The sequence below is a fragment of the Heterodontus francisci genome, chromosome 4, assembly GCF_036365525.1.
Source record: "Heterodontus francisci isolate sHetFra1 chromosome 4, sHetFra1.hap1, whole genome shotgun sequence".
Taxonomy (NCBI): Eukaryota; Metazoa; Chordata; class Chondrichthyes; order Heterodontiformes; family Heterodontidae; genus Heterodontus; species Heterodontus francisci.
In genome coordinates this window covers 42,872,935-42,886,351 of record NC_090374.1, presented here as the reverse complement: position 1 = coordinate 42,886,351, position 13,417 = coordinate 42,872,935, and the positions used below count along the sequence as shown (strand labels likewise).

Here is a 13,417-nt window from a genome sequence, read left to right as displayed (position 1 = left end):
TTAGGGGAGACGAGAGGTGACAGTGTGGGAGAGGGAAGAGAAGCCATTGCATGTGATTCATTGGACATGATTCAATAGATAAGAACGAAACCTGGCGAGTGCAGCCCCACCAAGCTCAACAGAGAAGCCTTGGGAAGATAGTGTGGGTAGACAGGTCGGGAAGGATGAGGAGCAATTAGATTACTACAATCACAGTCGCCAGCAAGGTCATTTATACTTTATTAAGAGCCCTTTTGGTACTGTAGAGGAACAGAAACCAGATTGGAAGGAGGAGATCCGGGAAATATATTGGCATGAATTTGGGAGGTGACAGCACATTCAAGGACTTTGGAGAGTAAAGGAGGTTAGAGATGGAGAGGTCAAGGGTTTTTTTTTTTTGCAAGGGGTGATGACAGCAAATTTGAAGGAGAGGGGTGACAGTACCTGAGAAGTGAACAATATCAGCTAAAATGGGGGCCAGGTAGGGAAGTTGGGTTGTCAGCAGTTTTGTGAGAATAGGATTGAGGGAGCAGGAGGTGGCTCTCATGGGCTTGGGAGGGCATGAGCAGAGATAGGAGAGAAACTAAAAGATTTGAGTTTACGGCTAGGGCAGGGGGAACCTTAGAGGAAGTATGGCCCAGTGGGGTAGGGGAATGGAGGAAAGCAGCTGAACAGATGGTTTCAATCTTAGTTAGAAAAAGCTTAATGATCTCCTCACCACTGTTTTGAAGGTGATGGTGGAGAAGGCAGGGGAGAGGAGTTTAAGAAAAGCAGCCAGGGATTATCTTTGCATTCCAGGATGATCCTGGAATTAAGTGGTTTTGGCAGAGCAGGATACAATATTAATAAATAAAAGCAAAATTCTGCAGATGCTGGAAATCTGAAATAAAAACAAAGTGCTGGAAATACTCAGCAGATCTGACAGCATCTGTGGAAAGAGAAACAAAGTTAATGTTTCAGGTTGATGACCTTTTATCAGAATACAATAGTGGGAGGCGGTGGCCTAGTGGTAATGTCACTAAACAAGTAATCCAGAGCCCAGGCTAATTCTTTGGAGACATAGGATCGAATCCCACCACGGCAGATGGCGAAATATGAATTAAATTTGAATTTAGCTAGTCTAATGGTGACTGTGAAACCACTGTCGATTGCTGTAAAAACCCATCTGGTTCACGAATGTCCTTTATGGAAGGAATTCTGCCATCCTTATCTGGTCTGGCCTACATGTGACTCCAGACCCACAGCAATGTGGCTGACTCTTAAAATGCCCTCTGAAATGGCCAGGCAAGCCTCTCAGGTCAAGGGCAATTAGGGATGGGCAATAAATGCTGTCCTAGCCAGCGACATCCACATCCCACAACAAAAAATTTTAAACAAGAAATTTCACGGTGAATGCAGAGCCAAAGGTTGGAAAGTTGATATATTGAAAGTGCAGTTGTAAGTGAATGGAAGAGTTTTTTTTCCAGGGACAGATACAGAAGGATATAGGCTTTGGAGAAAGAAGGGGAATGAGGATGGAGAGCAATATAAGAATGCGATTTGAGATGGCTTTATCTGTGATTGACACAATGGAAGTAGCGAGGCCAGGTGAGATGACAAGGTCAAGGGGGCGGCCATGAATATGGGTAGGGATGTTTATGTGGAGGGAGAAATTAAGGAAATGTAGGAGGCCAGTGAACTCAGAGCAGACAGATCATGAGGTGGAGGTTGAAATCACTGGGGATGAAAAGTCGATCAGTGTAGAGTCTGGGGGAGGAAAGCAGTGAAGATATCACAGTAAAACAATTAGCATGGTACTTGGGTGGGCGGTACAGGAAGAGGATTTCAAATGACAGGCGAGAGGAGTGGAACAAAGCAAGATGCTCAAAAGATGCTAGAGGAGCAGGGGACAAGCCAAAGAGTGCTTTGGTGACAAGAGCCACACAATCCACCATGGGGTTTGGGTGGAGCAAATGATGGTAGGTATAGCCATACAGGGAGGCTTCATTTAGGGGGAAGGTGTCATCACCTCTCGGTCAGGTTTCTGTCAAGAGCACAAATGTCATGCAGTCATCCAGAGTAAGCTGATGGATGGCATGGGCCTTGTTCACAAGTAAACAGACACACACTAAGATGAGGTAGTGTTGCAGGTTGTAAACAATTCATGATCAACAATCCACTGAAAATGCAGGAACTTTAATATTAATCTCTTCCTTACCCACACTTAATTCAAAACACAAAAAAGTAACAATGCAAAAACTGCTCATGAAAATAGCTAGTCTACTTTGAAAGGAATACTGCAATTTTATTAAAGATGATGTATTTGCATTAAATCTGCACCAAATCTATATTCACTAAACTAACATATGTTTGGTACAAATATGATCAGATATTAGAAAAGGTGGAAAAGCATGAGAGAATCTTTAGGTTATTATTAGTGTCCAGAACTGGGAATTATGCTTGTAAATTTGTCTATAATTGTTCTAGTCACACTAGCATGCAATCTTGCTTTGGTACTTATAATGGTCTATTCATTCAACATATCAAGGTTTGACTAAGGCAACTAAAGAGAGAGGGTACGTACCTTTTCTAACTTTTTGGCTTCAATGTGACGTAACACCTGTTCCCTCCAATCAGGTGGCACCTTATTGGACCCCTGTGCATCCAGAAGTGAATGCTCAGATTTCACCCTCACGTTGGGTCTTTTAGTCGGACTAGTTCGTGAGTAATTGAAATCGCTAACAGACATTGTTCTCTCGGGAACATCAGTTACATGTGGTCGTGCACTATGAGGCCTAGATGCAGTTGGACCATCAACACTATAAGTCCTTGCAGATAGAGGTCTTTGTGAGCCCTGAACTATCTGGGGGCCTCTTCCGAGTGTATGTAAATCCCTGTAGGTCATATAATCCGCCTCAGGTACTGGAACTCGCCTACAGTAATGAGCTTCAGGAAGAGTAACAGAAGAAGAAGTGGATGAAACACTGCTCTGTCTCTGTAAGGTAGACCTCTGACTGGCCTGAATCAATCTCTCATTTGGTGGGCATCCCCACATTTCCACCTGTCGAGATCCAATCCTTGGCTGCATGTTGTAAGAAGTGTTGGATTGGGCATTATTGCGATTAGAGTAGTTCATGTTTGCAGAATGTTTCACATAATTGGCATTGTCAAGTGTCTCAGACCTTTGAAGGTGATGAGATCCTACATTGCCTTGTTCTGTTTGAAATGCTGGTCTCTGTGGCCACACATTCTCTTTGGTTATTGCACTGCTGCTGTACTGGACATTGTACTGAGGTACTGGAGGCATCTGTGCAACAGCTATAGGACCTCTCTTTAAACTGATGCCTTGAGGGTTAAAGTTTTGATCAAATGTGTACACTGCTTTTTTGCATGACATAAGATCTGATGATGATGCAGAATTTCCAGTAAACGGTTGCAATGACTGGTCATTCAGAAGACTGGCCGACTTACTGCGGATTATATTTTGTCCAGGTCCAGCTACAGGTGGTGTCCTTACCATTAAGGTTTGCTCATGTGGTCCATTGTCATTGATATCATAAATTTTTAACCCCCCTGTCTCAATGTGTGTTATACTGTGAGATTTGACAACTGTCCCTTGAGCACACTCCATGTGTGGGGACAGCTCTTCAGTGCTCCTAGAGATAGCAGCATCAATATTTGAAAATAGAGGTGAACTTTGTTGCTCTGTTTGTGTGTGGAATTGAGGTTGTTTAATTTCCTCTGGACGTCCATTTATTTGATTTTGAGGCAAAGCATTAGGTACTTCATTACCATTCTTTATATGCTCTGTTATTTCTTTTGTATTACCTTTCAAAATATTTCCTGACGATTGTTCAAAGATGTTCATCTCTCCATCAACAGTATTTTTACATTTAGTTACTGCATCTAATCTCTGTACCACATCCTCTGCAGCAAGCTCATTCTTATTCATGCCAAACTTGAACAATTTCTGGTATTGCTGCGTATTACTATTCAGATCAATCTCTCTCTCCAGGAGAGCTAGTTTCTCCTCAACATTGAATTCAAATTCAGACAATTTCGTGGCTTCTTTGCTCCCTGTAGGAGAATCAACGCTCTCATAACTTTTCATAATGCCTTGAAGTGGTGTGCTTGATCGTGTCCCATTTTGCAGTAGTGGAGATGTTTCATGAAGACCACCTCGATTGTTCCTGCAAATAACATTAAAAAAAAACCTTAGAAACAACAACGAAAGGAAAACAGCCAGTAGCCTTTTTTATACATAGGTTATTACATTATTGCATTTCACTGACAATCAAACTATGGATAAACGATATAATAGCTTGTAATTAAGGATGGCTAGCTTAAAGAATGAAGCCATTCAACTTACTGTAAGGCCGCAAGTTCAGTGCTGAATTTAGATTTTGTGAATTTCTTAAAAAGCAAATTTCAGATCGGTGACCTGCAATGATGTATGATGGTATAGTGCCTTAAATTACATTAAAGATATTATATAAATCTAAGCAGCTGATGTTGAAAATCTACAACTTTTAATGCTGTCAAGATAGTTTCTACAAGCAAAGAAAAATATTTAACAGCAGAGCTGCCAATGTACTTAATTTCTCATTTCACATTACATGAAAAATTCTATTTGAAACTCTCTCTGCGGATATTCCTCTCTTTTCTGAAAAGTAGGCAAGTCCAGTACAAAGTTAAAATGTTAAATGGTACAATGTTCTTCAACTTTTGTGTGCCACAAAACTTTAAGGTCTACTGCAGAATTGGTCTCCTATCCTGGAATTATTGCTTAAATGCCCTACTACTGGAGGTTAAGCCACTCTATTTACCTTACAACGTCTAGAATACATTAAGCCTGTAGTTATTTTTATAGATCTGTCAGAAGTCATTGTTAAATGATGAAATTAAGTTGTCAACATTTGACATTGCACAACATTTTTAAAAAAGTTTTTTGTCCAAAAGATGCTGATCACCAGAAAGGTTGAGGATCTATCTTCAACATGGTCGACCTCATTATTTGAATGTATGGGAATAAATTTTGACAAACTAGAATTAGGTTAATCTAAACCTGACCCCATTCCCCAGCCAGAAAAGGGAGATGGGGAAGAAATCACTGACAGTGTTCCTACAAGAGCTTTTGCTTACCACATGCATAGTAGCTCACAATCTAACCTTGCTTCCAGGCTGCACAGGAGTATCAAGCCCAGTTCTCAGTTCATTTGAACAAGGTATTGTTTCACACAGCAAGATGAGGCTGTTCAATCATTACAATAACTGCACCCTGTAAGTTTTTTGCCTGTGCATTAAAATTAGAAGTTTTGACAGAGTTGGTAAGTGGAAAGTATAATTTTAAAGGAAATCATAAAAAAGCATACAGACATTGAATAACTAGTCGTCAACTCAGAAATGTCGGGATCTTAAAAAAAAAAATGAATGCAGAATTTAATTTCCGTATTTTTGATAATTCATACATATTGAAAACCCATTTGCTCGGAAGGCGCAGGTCATTCATGAACATGTCATCCAATCTTTCTTTCACTTTGTCTGTAAGTAGAGGGCAATTTCTCTTACCAGTCCAATGGGTTTTACCTTTTAAGAAGTAGGATGGTAGTTTTAGCATCTTTGTCAGGGGTAGAGTGCAAGGTCTCCTGGCTACTTTCTGTGTTGAAGGAAACTGTATCCGATATCCTGGACGGCGTTGAACAATTACTGTTGTTCTGATTACTGTTTGGAATTATCTCCTCAAATAAGGAATCAGCATCATCTTTTTTGAGAGGGGAGAAAGTATTCAAATATCATTGGATACAATTATACACACACATGCACGTATGTAAAATGCACTCCATAATCATGGATTTGACAGAACTGCAAGATTCCTGTGACCATGGCAAGATTGTTTTCCTAGTCCAATAGCCCACCTAAACACCTCCCCCTAGGCTCTGTGTGGAAGAATAGGGAGAGATACAAAAAAAGCACAACCGAACCATAAACCAATGTAAGTCACTGCTTTTAGATGGTTGCTTATCTAATCAAGAGGTTGTGGTAATCTCAAATTACAAGTGAAGATCAAATAAACACGAATGCAGACATTAGATTACAGATTTACAATGATGCGTGTGATTTTAACTGTGAAAAGTTTAAACTATCCATAATCTGCTGGGCTTGTTCTTAGGCCAACAGCTGTTCCCACTGCCTAAACTCACTTGATAGACAGCACTATTTACAGTAGAAACTAATGTCTGCAACTCAGTTATTGCAATTTTCTAGAAAACAAATCAACAGTGGGCAAACGTGTCCACTTAATTAAATTAAACTTCAAGGTATTATTGCTTACTTATGCCTGAGGCAAAAATGTGAAATGTTTTAACGCGCTATAATAGACCAGATCTTGCAGTTGTAACGATGGTGAAACGGTCAACATTTGCTATCTATTACAACTGTGAAACTGACAGCTACCTCTGGCTTCCACACAGAAATGTGGAACACAGAAGTTGTTGTCAGTGATTCCCTGCTCCTCCACAGAGTGCACATTTGTAGTTTCCACAGGTTAAAATCTGTTAGAAATCACTGAACTGACAAGAACCTCTCTTTTGCTGTTAAACTACCACCCCACCCCCCAAAAGTACTGCCTTGTTTATGAGATGTAACTAGGTTTTTAACAGCGTACTAAGTCATAACTACTGCTGAACAACCTCTCGGGCTCTGAAGAACTAATTTTGTATTTGTGTAGTGTCAAATATTTTCAGTGTGATAAAAATTCAAATTTTTTTAAAACTTAAATTTTTAATGTTTATATTTCAGCTTCTCAAGTGTATGTTCCAATCTTTATTTCATTCCCTGTAAATCTATATATAAAGTGTTGGATATTCAGTGCATTTTATTTCCTGGTTCACTGTGATTGACTGCTTACCTTGCTTGATAGCATCACTGTTGCTGGAGGCCTGGAGATCCCCTTGACCTGATGCCAGATTCAAATGATCAGGAAAGGGGAAATCCATGTCAGAGATTACTAGATCTTTGAGTTGTTTTCTTCGAAGTACGAGGCGAGTGGCGTTACTTTGGCCACTAACCTCAATATCCTGGCCAATGATTTGGGAGCTAGGGCTCATGTAAACAAGCATCAGGCTGCCTGAAATCCACCACTGAAGCAGAACCTAACTAGGGTTTGGATCATTTGGGCATATTCTTTTCTGGATTTACTGAAGTGGAAGGTCCAATCACTATCTGCATTGTAGGCTGAACTGGTCTGTATTACAGAAAAATGTAGACGGCTCTGGGAAAATGGATGCAACCTTATGACTGTATGCTACTGAAATAGTTGACTATTCCATCAAGATGCTTAAAGTTAAAATAAAGCCACAGAGTACACCAAAAAAAACTTCTGCTGTGTTCTGAAATTCAAGTGTGGATGCTTTTTTAATGTAAATATTGAACTATACATAAACTTTTAATCATTAAAGTTTATTTTTCTTTTATGGCATCAGGATTGCATTACTATAGGGAGCACCTCATAACTCTTTTGCACCTTGCGGGTTAAAGCTTGCCAACTGTTTGCTCGAACAATCCAAAACTAATCCCATTACCCGACTTATTCCCCATGGCCTATATCTTCCTCTGCTTCAAATATTTACCAGGTTTTCACTAAAGAAATGCGATAATCTCTGCTTTAACCAATCTGTGGTGAAACATTCCATGCTCCAATAATCCGCTGCATAAAGACACTCCTCCTGACCTCTCTCCTCAGTCTTGGTGAGGATTCCTAGCTAGTTCTCAGTGGTTCCATGCACTGACTCGATTAAACCCTCTATAAACTTTAGAACTTTTACTATTTAGCAGTATACATTTCTCCTTCATGAAAAGGAAAATCTGATACATTAAGCAATTAAATGCAATGCTTATGCAGAAACTATGTAATTGGAGGCGTGATCACCAATGGTGGGTTGAAAGTGAAGTGGGGGCGTGGGGAAGGAAGGTGGTGTACAAGAATCTAAGGTTGTAAATGTAATGCTCAGAGGGGTTGCAAGGCTGTAAGTGATTCCAGAGACAGGAATGATGAAACAAAGTGATTCCTGACAATGCACCAGCCTGCTGACATCATCAGAGTGCGCCAAGCTGCGCACATGCGCAGCTACATCTTGCCAGGATTTAGTGGCGCATGCGCGGATGACGTCCTGCGCAGCGCTATCATCGCCAGGCCCATCTTTGTGCATGTGCAATAAAGCACCATTGGGTATCCAGCTCCCCCCCCCCCCCTCAGCTGGAGGGAGCAGCTGAATGGGAGACTTTGAGGCTGGAGTTCTCCCCCCTCGGCAACTTGCTCCAGGCCTCGACGCTTTCTCCCCTCAGCTGCTTGGTCCAGACCTCGCTGCTCTCCACCCCACTGCTGGCTGATTGCTCCTTGCTTCGAGCCACCGCGCTCTCTGGCTGCTCGCTCCCCACTTACCTGCCATCCCCCTGCAGCCACTAGCTCTAGGCCACGCTGCTTCCCTCCTCTCAGCCACTCGCTCCTACATCGCCCTGTCACCCCTTGTGGCCCGCCTTGCTTCTTCGGGCAGTGCCTGGTGACTGATGAACTGTGGGTGCGGCCCAGAGCTAGCTGAGGAGCAAGAAGCCGGAGAGCAGGGTGGTGCGAGCAGGAAACAATTGGCCAGGGAAGTGGTAGGGGTGGGGGGGGTGGAGGGGAAAGAGAGAACAGCAAGGTCTGGAGCATGTGGTTGAGGGTGGAGAAAGCGGCCAGTAGGGAAGAGGGGGAGAAAGCAAGTTGCTGAGGGGGAAGAGCGGCCAGTGGTGGTGGGGGGGGGGGGGGGGGAGAAAAAGAGAGGGGGGGAAGCTAGTAGATGCGTTCGGGTGAACGAATCACGTTAACGAATTGGCAGCACATTTTATACTCTGTCCGATTTTCTTTTCCATCGATCGGGGTGCCAATTCATTATCTTCCAATGGAAATTTAATAAAATTCATTTTGTATTTAATAGCATTACTGGAATATTAAATAGATCTGAGGATTACAGTTAGTACCCTATAACTACATAGTAGCACATTACTGGGCTTCCATCCAACTTAATGTAAGGTTACCTTGCTAGAAAGATTGAGCCATAAGCATTTCCTGTGATAAATTGAGCAGCTGCCTGAACATTGCAGACACTGACGTTCCAGTTGAAGAGCCTGCATTTGTGCATGTGTAAGTACTGTGCCACCTAGTGGTTGCATTGTCAGCAAATGCAGCCTTGATGAAAACCATGGGAAGGATTTAAAAATGAGGATAAGAACTTTAAATTGATGGTGTGGGGGAACTGGGAGCCAAAGTAGATCACAAGAACAGGGAACCTTCCCTCGAAAAAACTGAAGCAATGCTGTTAATCTCTCTATACCTACTCAACAGATATTTATTTAGCTTTTTCTAAAGGTGCGGATTCAGGATCAACCACCTTTTTTGAGAGTCTGCTACACATGTGCACCATGCTGTGAAGGGGAGGGAAAGTATTTTTCTAATCTCTAACCATGGTTACGAAATTTGTACTTGTGCTCTTTAATCCTATTCACATTGTCCAAGCTAATCCAACCGTTTAGTATTTTGCAGGCCTGCATTGTGACTCTCCTCAGTCTTCTTTATCGAGCAAAAATAAATTTAGCACTCTTCATAATTTAATCCCCCCAGCATTGGAATCCTCCTGGCTGCTATTCTCCAAATCCTTTGTAAGAGCTTTATAAATATAGGGTGACCAAAACTTTACACCATACTCCAGAAATGGCCTCACCAATGATCTGCACAATATCTATAGCACGTTGCTATAGATTACCTTTGTATTATCACCCATTGCTGCCCCTGTCTCTGCCCATCTGCTGCTGAAACCCCTATTTGTGCTTTTATTATCTCCAGACTCACTATTACAATGCTTGCCTGGCCGGCCTCCCATCTTCCTACCTCCAAAAACATGGACTCATCCAAAGTACTGTTGCCCATATCCAGATTCGCAGCAAACATAACACCATCCCTGTGCTCACTGACCCACATTGGTTCCTGGTCCAGCACGGTCTCGATTTTAAAATTCTCATCCTCGTTGAAATTCTTCCATGGCCTCATCCCTCCCCATCTCTTAAACCTACTGCAGCCCTACAATCCAATCCTGCCTGTACGTTGCTCAAATTCTAGCCTCTTGTGCATCCCTGATGTCCTGCACCCCTCCATTGGTAGCCATGCCTTCAGCTGTTGAGACCCTAAACTCTGAATTCCCTCCCTAAACCTCTGCCTCTTTCTCCTCCTTTAAGACGCTCCTTAAAACCTACCTTTGTCACCTGTCCCAATACGTCCTTGTGTCTCAATGTCAAATTTTGTCTGATAATGCTCGTGAAGCACCTTGGGATGTTTTATTATCCTAAAGGTGCTATTTAAATGCATACAATTGCTGTTATGATTTCGAAAAGCATTTTGCAAATAGCATTGATTCTACAACAATGTTTCTGGTTATTCAATTCAATTATAAATCAATAAGATGTACACTAGATACTTTTCACAGAATCACAGAATAATAGTGAAGAGGCCCTTTGGCCTCTATAAAATAAAAATAAATAAATAAAAATAAAAACCATCTTATAAGCCGGGTATGGTAGCATTATGGTTATGTTACTGGACTAGTAATTCAGAGTTTAGACTAATAATTCAGGAGATGTGATTTCAAATCCCAGAATGGAAGATTGTGAATTGAATTCAGTTAAATAAATCTGGAATTAAAAAACACTGATATCAGTAATGGCAACCATGAAGCCAAAGGTCTATTGTAAAAACCCAACTGATTCACTAATGTCCTTAAGGGAAGGAAATCTGCAATCCTTACACAGTCTGGCCTATGTGTGACTCCAGACCCACAGCAACGTGGCTGACTCGTAACTACGCTCTGAAATGGCCTAGCAAGCCACTCGGTTGTATTCAAAGCAGCGGCTACAGAAATTAGAAATCAAGCCAGTCATCCAACTGCTTTAAGCACACACTCAGAATACTGGAGATATTAAAAGATACTAATAGTGAAGCCAATTGATTTTAGTAGCATACCATACTTCTGAAAACTAACTTCCTATGTCAGTCCTTGATTAAAGTGTACAAAATATTTCTTCAATGTACCTATGCAGTTCCAGCCCATAATGCACAATATTTGCTAAAATATCAGTGGAGATCCCTCCATGTCTTATCCATAACCAACAGATCCTGACAAATATATCAGCCTTTAATTTGGATGTTAGTTCAGCCAATCTTAACCAACCTCTCTTCTCTTTACTCAGTGCAACAACTTTTGGTTGAGTGATTGGTATCTTTATCAAGGGTGGCCTTAATTCTGCCATCTTCATTTCCTCTTCAGAAGAAGTGTTTTCAGTATCCTATCAAACCAGAATGAGAAGGGAGGAAATAAAAAGCTTGTTGAATGCTACACAAATTTAAAAACAATTTCTAAAGCACATGCAAAACCACAGGATGCATTTACCATTATAAACGGAGGTTTTTTTTTTGAAAAAGGCAAACCTAAAAAGATATCCTGTTAGACATGAACTAAATGGTTACACATACTAAACTTTTCCCACTTTTTTTCCTCTCCCCAATTTTAGCAACCCCTGAAGATACTGATCCATACTGGTCAAGATCAGTGGAAAGTTTGATCACCTAGTTTTTTTGGACCTCTACACCAGGTGATACATTGATCCATTGAGTCAGACCTTTACCACAGCTTCCAACAAGTTCAATGAAAGCAAGGCATATGACTCTGAAGAGTTTTACATTCTTAATGTATCTTGGGATCAGCTGATTTACGAGACTGGCTGTTGTTCAAATGATATCTCCTTGCACTTGCTTTTGCTACAAATGGCAGCCCACCTCTTCAGATTGTGGAACAGCAGTGATTCAATCTCTGCCGCTCTCATTCTGAAAGAACAGTTGTTGCATAATAATAACAGCGTAACTGAAGGCAAAATTTTCCTTGACACGAGAGCAGAGTTTTTCATGTGCTAAAATCTCACCATTTCTGAAACAACCCTGCTAGCCACTAAACTACATTATAACTCTCAAAAAATATTGTCTAAATGGTGCATCTATAATCAATTATGAATCTCTCTAGTATCCCGTATACAGCCAGATTTCAAATCAGATTACGCAAATTAAGTTTGAATATGCAGCCGCAAAGATGAACAAAAGTAAAACATATGCAGATAGGATAATAACGTGGTACAGCACCTTTGTCCCAACTTTGCTTAGTTGGGCATCTAATTGGTCTTTCAAATAACATACATAATGGGCCATATGATAATAGTTGAGTAACGGTAGGGTAGCTTCCCGGGCCAACATTTGTCCCACAACCAACACTACCAAACAGAATAATTGGCAATTTATATCACTGCTGTTCGTGGTGCCTTATTGTGCACAATTTGGCTGCCATCTTTGCCTACATAATATTGAATTTTGAAGTGCAATCATTCATTGGTTGTGAAACAATTTGAGACATCCAGAATCTCAGAACTGTTAGAGCGCTGAAGGAGGCCATTTGGCCCATCATGTATGCAGCGGCTCTCAGAATAGGCAATTCACTTTGTGCCATTGCCCCGACTTCTTCGCGTAATCCTGCACATTCTACCTTTTCAGATAACAGTCTAATCCCCTTTCACCGAGGAGAGGGACATGACGGATGTTGAGGTTAGAGATAGATGTTTGATTACTCTAGGTCAAGTCGGCATAAGGAGGGAGGAAGTGTTGGGTATTCTAAAAGGCATTAAGGTGGACAAGTCCCCAGGTCCAGATGGGATCTATCCCAGGTTACTGTGGGAAGCGAGAGAGGAAATAGCTGGGGCCTTAACAGATATCTTTGCAGCATCCTTAAACACGGGTGAGGTCCCGGAGGACTGGAGAATTGCTAATGTTGTTCCCTTGTTTAAGAAGGGTAGCAGGGATAATCCAGGTAATTATAGACCGGTGAGCCTGACGTCAGTGGTAGGGAAGCTGCTGGAGAAGATACTGAGGGATAGGATCTATTCCCATCTGGAAGAAAATGGGCTTATCAGTGATAGGCAACATGGTTTTGTGCAGGGAAGGTCATGTCGTACCAACTTAATAGAATTCTTTGAGGAAGTGACAAAGTTGATTGATGAGGGAAGGGCTGTAGATGTCATATACATGGACTTCAGTAAGGCGTTTGATAAGGTTCCCCATGGTAGGTTGATGGAGAAAGTGAAGTCGCATGGGGTCCAGGGTGTACTAGCTAGATGGATAAAGAACTGGCTGGGCAACAGGAGACAGAGAGTAGCAGTGGAAGGGAGTTTCTCAAAATGGAGACGTGTGACCAGTGGTGTTCCACAGGGATCCGTGCTGGGACCACTGTTGTGTGTGATATACATAAATGATTTGGAGGAAAGTATAGGTGGTCTGATTAGCAAGTTTGCAGACGACACTAAGATTGGTGGAGTAGCAGATAGTGAAGGGGAC

At 41.5% G+C, this 13,417-nt stretch overlaps 1 protein-coding gene across 3 annotated transcripts in view; it reads right to left on the bottom strand.

Annotated features, from left to right (window-relative positions):
- Window positions 1-13,417, bottom strand: part of erbin (erbb2 interacting protein) — a 287,800-nt gene that overhangs the window by 30,711 nt on the left and 243,672 nt on the right. For all 3 annotated transcript variants that reach the window (XM_068029426.1, XM_068029428.1, XM_068029427.1), the window contains exons 18-20: window positions 11,214-11,328; window positions 5,545-5,719; window positions 2,543-4,148 (exon numbers count right to left, since the gene is read on the bottom strand). In XM_068029426.1, the coding sequence (XP_067885527.1) occupies window positions 2,543-4,148; window positions 5,545-5,719; window positions 11,214-11,328 (1,896 nt within the window). The remainder of the gene's footprint in view (window positions 1-2,542; window positions 4,149-5,544; window positions 5,720-11,213; window positions 11,329-13,417) is intronic.